Source organism: Pteropus alecto, unplaced genomic scaffold (genome assembly GCF_000325575.1).
Source record: "Pteropus alecto unplaced genomic scaffold, ASM32557v1 scaffold314, whole genome shotgun sequence".
In the NCBI taxonomy this organism is placed as follows: Eukaryota; Metazoa; Chordata; class Mammalia; order Chiroptera; family Pteropodidae; genus Pteropus; species Pteropus alecto.
In genome coordinates this window covers 655,138-661,139 of record NW_006435849.1, presented here as the reverse complement: position 1 = coordinate 661,139, position 6,002 = coordinate 655,138, and the positions used below count along the sequence as shown (strand labels likewise).

The 6,002-nt window shown below is 52.8% G+C and overlaps 1 protein-coding gene across 1 annotated transcript in view; it reads left to right on the top strand.

The window, feature by feature from the left end:
- CATSPERG (cation channel sperm associated auxiliary subunit gamma) overlaps nt 1-6,002 on the top strand; it is a 25,568-nt gene that overhangs the window by 13,331 nt on the left and 6,235 nt on the right. Inside the window, exons 9-16 of the mRNA XM_025046657.1 lie at nt 1,024-1,161; nt 2,161-2,220; nt 2,417-2,536; nt 3,033-3,083; nt 3,187-3,316; nt 3,930-4,041; nt 5,063-5,221; nt 5,305-5,417. Of these exons, the coding sequence (XP_024902425.1) occupies nt 1,024-1,161; nt 2,161-2,220; nt 2,417-2,536; nt 3,033-3,083; nt 3,187-3,316; nt 3,930-4,041; nt 5,063-5,221; nt 5,305-5,417 (883 nt within the window). The remainder of the gene's footprint in view (nt 1-1,023; nt 1,162-2,160; nt 2,221-2,416; nt 2,537-3,032; nt 3,084-3,186; nt 3,317-3,929; nt 4,042-5,062; nt 5,222-5,304; nt 5,418-6,002) is intronic.

The window sequence follows — 6,002 nt, the reverse complement described above, 5'->3', positions numbered from 1 at the left end:
GATGTGAGAGTGAAGGGAGGAAGGAGAGAGAGAGAGAGACAGAGACAGAGACAGACAGAGAGACAGAGAGACATACATGCGCACAAACACACACTCACTCACACAGACACAGTGTTAGAAGGACAGAGGAAGACATACTAAGAGAGATGTGTACTAAAGAAAACTTGGAGGCAGAGTCGGGGTGGGAGAGTGGCCTAGGGGTCAGAGAGAAAGACAGAAATAGAGATGGGCTCTTGGAGAGGCAAAGCCATGAAGGAGACTGATCAGAGCAGGAAAAGAAAGACTAGATTTTGCCTTGTCTTTAAAATACCAAAGCTCTATTAGTTCTTATAGGTGTTTTTTCCTTATTCGAATGAGAGATAGGGTCACTTGGACTTACAAGGTCATAGAAACTTGTACTGTTACCTCTGTTTCATTAGTTAATGCATGTTCTCAACAGCTCCATTTTAATCTTTTCTTACACAGGGCACTTTGACAGTAGGAAGAACCAAATTAAGATGGGCTCAAGTCAAAAAAAAAGGGGGGGGGTGGTTATTGGCTTAGACAGATGAAAAACTCAGGAGCATGTTGGTTTCAGGCATAGTTGGATCTAGGGGCTCACTATTGCTTTAGACAGGCCCCTCCTGTGCTGGCCATGGTGACTGCTCCCTCCACCCAGCAACTGCCGACTTTTATGCCCTCAGAGGCCCCAGGAAAGAGCATCTTTTTGTTAGTGGTTGCAAGTTGGGAATGTCTCTGATTTGCCCTATTGGGTCACATCCCCAGCTCAGAACCAATAGTTCTGGCCAGGAGAATGCAAGGGTGGGTCAGCCCAATCTGAACTTCATGGACAGAGTGTGAGCCAGGAGGATTTTCTCAAGGACAGCTGGGGACCTATGGCAAAAGCCCCTCAGATACCACACTGAATAGCTGCTCTAGTGGGAGAGGACAGATAACAGGCTCACTAAGGCTAGGGAAATGTGGATGGGCGACCCGGGTCCTAGATCCAAATGCCTGGGCCTGAGGTCCCATGCTGCCCTGCAGGAAGCTGGGTTCGTGTGCTGGCCACTGAGTGCATCAAGAAGCTCTGCCCTGTGCATTTCCATAGCAATGGCTCTGAGTACATCATGGCCCTCACCATTGGCAAGAACGAAGGTTACGTCCACTTTGGGACCATCACAGGTAAGGGTAGGGGATGCTGGCAGCCCAAGTGACCACTCCACGTCTTCTTGCTTCCATGAATTCTAACCTCAGGCCCTCACCCCTCAACATATGCCTTAAGGAGGGGTCCCAGGCTAGAGGTTGACCCTGTGAGTAGAGATGGGTTTAGCATTTGTAGGGGGAGTGCCTGGGGTATGTTATGTATCTTTCATGATGTGTTTGGTTTCAAAGGCTAGAAGCCCAGTTCAAAAATCATTTAAGCATAAAGAATTTGTGGACTTATGTAGATGAAAAGACCAGGTTCTAACTTTAGGCATGGCTGGATCCAGGGGCTCACACAGTATATCATCAGGACTCTATCTATCTTTGGTAAGGCATAGCATAGCAATTATAGTGCAGATCTGGAGAGAGACTGCTCCAACACACCCAATCTGAGTCACCTGTGGCTTTGGACAGGTGACTCAACCTCTCTTTTTGGCCTCATTTCCTCATCTGCAAAGTGGGGCTAATGATAGTGCTAGTACCTGCTGCATTGTGTTGCTATGAAGATTCCATAAGTTGGCATATGTAAAGGTCTTAGAACAGTGTTCTGGACATAGTGAGAGCTAGAAAAGGGTTTATTATTATGAGTCCTGTGATTTAGCTTCATTTTCAGGTAAATACTCCTCTTGTAGGGGTTAAGGTTGGCCCCCCAGGAGCTTGGAGCTCACATATTCCGACAGTTTGAGTCACCCAAAAAGAATGAGAGCAACCTCTTCCCTGTTAGCTCTAGCATGAATCCCAGGGTGCACTCTGATTGACTAATTCTGGGTCACATGCCTGGACCTTAGGCAATTACTATGACCTGAGATGGACATACTCTGATAGACCAAGTGTGAGTGACTGAAGGGCCAGGGGGTGAGACCTGCCTTTTGAATCCTAAGGACTAAGGAGAAGAAGGCACTCTCATTCCATTGTGATGGGGTGCCAAAGGGGCTGGGAACGGGAAATGCCTAAGCGTGGACCTGTCCTGTTCTGCAGATGGCCGCGTATCCTTCGAGATGCTGCCCAGGCAGCAGTCTGTGTGTGAGGGGATACAAGGTACCTATCTCCCAGATGGGTCTGTGGTGGGCGGGTGTGGAGATTGAGGGTGTGGGAGAGGAGGGAAGAGTGGGAGAGGTCACAGGGAAAAGACGGGCAGAGTCTGGGGGATGGGATGGGTGTGGCAATCACAGAGGAATGAGGCGGAGAAGGGCGGGGTCTTGGGGCTACCCCAGACCTCCCCTTCCCCTACTAGTTTTTGTCTGCTCCATAAACTGGGCCATATACATTGCGAGCAACAACAACCTACTGCTACTGGTGGAGATCCGGGACTTTGCTGCCAAGAACTATTTCCAAGTGGTCAGCTATGACCTGGGTAATTGGGATGCTTTGGGGGGTTGAGCACACAGCAGATACGGTGGAGGGAAATGTTACTCATGTCACTCTCGGGTAAGGAGTAGTGGTGGAAGACAGGCTTGGTGGGCTGGAGAAACTGAGAAGAAGTCAATGTGACTGGAACAGAAGGGGAAAGGGAAGGGAGGGAGATTGGAGAGGTGAGCAGGAGCCAGATCTGGAAAGACCTTGTGGCTCACAATAAGGAGAACCGGTTTTATTTTACCTGACCTGAGAATAGGGCTGCCAAATGCAGTTGTATAGGCTGTGCACTGCACTCCCCAGCCCCACCAGGACTGTCTTCTCAGAAGCAGTGCCTTTTTATAATTCACGTAAAGACACTCTGAGGGCTAACAGGCCCCACTGGGAAGCCATTGGAGGGTTTTTTTGGAGGAGCTGGGAAGCCCATGACTTGCCTAGTTTCAGGTTTTGAAAGCTCAGGGCCTCAGGAGATTTCGCTGTGTTCTTTCCACCTGTAGTCACTGATTACCTGGCTGTCCTCTACACTATCCCAGAATTCATCCCTGACGGTAGGAGGGGAAAGCAGAGGGGAAGGCCTTAAGGGTGGGTGCCAGGAGGTGCCCAGGTGACCCCACGTCACTGCTGTGTCCACTGTGCCTCTGCCCTGGTCAGCTCGAGGCCTGGAGTTCCTGATGATCCTCGGGACGGAGTCTTATACCAGCTTCTCGATGGTGCCCAAGGGCATGTCCTACAACCCGTATACCAACCTGCTGTTCATCTGGGGCAACTTCCTCCTACAGAGGTGTGGGGGGCGGAGTCTTATACCAGCTTCTCGATGGTGCCCAAGGGCATGTCCTACAACCCGTATACCAACCTGCTGTTCATCTGGGGCAACTTCCTCCTACAGAGGTGCGGGGGGCCCTGGTATATTCTGCCTCCCCAGCCCCATCGGGGCGGGGTGGGGGCCCTTTCTTAATACACCAAGTTCTCAGTTTTAACTTTACCATGTCCAGGAGTTATGAGGACTGTGATGGGGAAAATACCAGCTGGGCAGTCAGGGATAGGGTGGGGGAAGCTGTGGGAACCCTGATGTGTGGAACCAAACTATGTGAGCAATAGAAGGCATTGTCTGGGGAAAGGTTAGGATGCTTCTCACCCCTCAGGAACCTAGGGGTCCCTGGAACAATGCCAAGAACTGTTGGTAAACTGACAGGTTGGCTGAATTTGTAGATGGGCAGTTCTCCCAGAGAGTTTGGAGTCAGGGGCAGAAGGTCGAATCCCAGGCTTCCTTTGCACATTCTCACAAGGCTGGTGAGAAAATGGATCCTGCATTGTGTTCAGCCCAGATCTGGGTGAAGCAGATGCCCTCCAGGGGCCTTGCCCAGCTGTCCCTAGCTTTCATCTCTACCCTGCAGCCACAGCAGTGAAAACTTCGTTTACCTGGCGGACTTCCCCAAGGAACTGTCCATCAAGTACCTGGTCAACTCATTTCGTGGGGACACAGCTATTGTCACAGAGACTGAGGAGGTGGACTGCCCTGCCCCTCTCCCCACTTCCTCTCTGTCCACCCCAAACCCAAGGGGTCTCCCTTCTCCCCCGGTCAGAGTAAAGGAGCCCAGGGGAGGGAATGCCCTCAGGGACCCTGAGGTAGGGCAGCAGAAGCTCCATTTATAGCTGAGGACCCTGGAACTCAAAGAGGCTCAGTGTGTTTCCAGAGTCCTTCAGCAGAGGAAAAGGCCTGAGCTCAGATCTCCACGATCTGACTTCCAGAGGGCCCCCTTTCATCTCACCATGCGGTTGTTCATTTCATAAATATGGAGCACTTACTGGATGCCTGACCCATTGCCGAGGACACAATAGTGACTGAGTCAGCTCTGGGCCCTGCCCTCACAGGGTGACGGTCCAGTTAGGAAGACTGACTCATTCCCAGACAGTGACAGTTGAGAGAACTCAGGCTGCGACAGAGGAAAACAGCACGTACAGATGTTCAGAGAAGAGGCCTGGCCTGTTCTTGGGGGGTGTGTGTCAGGGAGGGCTTCACACAGGTGGCCACATGGAGGGAGCACATCCCGGAGGGTGGAAAGGATCCTCCAGGCTGAGGCTCAGGAGGAGGTGAGGTCTAGACTCAGATGTGTTGGGGGGACAGAGCGTGCGCGTCAGTGCAGAGATGGGAAACTGAGGCCAAGGGGCTGAGCCCCTGGAGGGTGCAGAGAGCGAGAAGAAACAAAGAGGGCTCAGCCCTAGGAGCCCCAGACGTTGGGGGTGTTTGCGTTGGGAATGCTTAAGTTGCAAGTAATAGAATCTTAAGCAGATTGAAACACTGAAGAAATTTATCATGGCGAGTGGAGACTGGAAGCAGAGGTCGTTGGGTTCCGGGAAGCAGAGAGAGAGCACTAGAGAGAGAAGGATGTGAGCTTACCTGGTCCTAGACGGATGTGTGCTCCCCAGCTTTACCCCTCAATAAATGGGGCCGGCACACTCGGTGGAGGGAGAGGTGGGGTAAGAGGTCCGCATGGCCCTCATATACACCTAGCTGTCACACCCCCAGATCTGGTACCTCCTGGAGGGCAGCTACCGGGTGTATAAGCTGTACCCGTCCAGGGGCTGGGAGGTGTACATCAGTCTGCAGGTGATGCATCAGTCCTCTCTCTACGCCCCCAACGAGACCATGGTCACCCTTTTCTACGAAGACAGCAATCTGTACCAGGTGCCAGGCAGGGCAGTGGGGAGACTTGGGGGAGCTGCGGTGTGGCTGACACCAGCTCACCTGGCCACGCCTTCCCACTGCAGCTGATGTACCTTTTAAACAACCGGCAAGGCCAGATCGTCAAGAGGCTTATGCCCGTGGAGCAGCTTCTGATGTACCAGCAGCTCAGCAACCGCTACCTCTTGCAGCAGCAAGGGTGAGAAGACACTGGATGGACCACAGCAGTAGTCAGAGAGCCCCAGGCACTGCCCACTCCCAGCGGGGAGACGAAGCCATCCCCAGGGACAACCTCAGGGCTGTGATGGGGGAGCTCAGGGCCTATGGAAGCTCAAAGGAGGGACCTGACCCAGCCTGGGGAAAATGCAAATCAGGGAGGGCTTCACAGAGAATGTGCACGAGCTGTGACCTGAAGGGCGAGGAAGAATCGGCCGGGTAATAACATGGAGGAGGGGGTTCCAGCCGCGGGGAGCCATATGTGTGAAGGACCTGATGGGGAACAGAGATGGGGTGTTTGAGAGCTGAGAGAAAGTACAGTGTAATGGTGGTGGTGGGGCACACGAGGTGAGCCTAGCGGTCATGGGGAGAACTTGGACCTCATCTCGAGGGTCCTAGGGAGCCATGACGGGATTAAGGGGAGAAACTACCTGGTCACCTGCGGAGGAGCCCAAGGAGGCAGTTGGGGGAGAAAGGGGGAGATAGAAAGAAGGATGATGTCCAGGACTCTGGTCTGAGGGACTCAGGACCTTTAGGGCATGTGTCCAGGGGCACCAGGGGCTGAGGC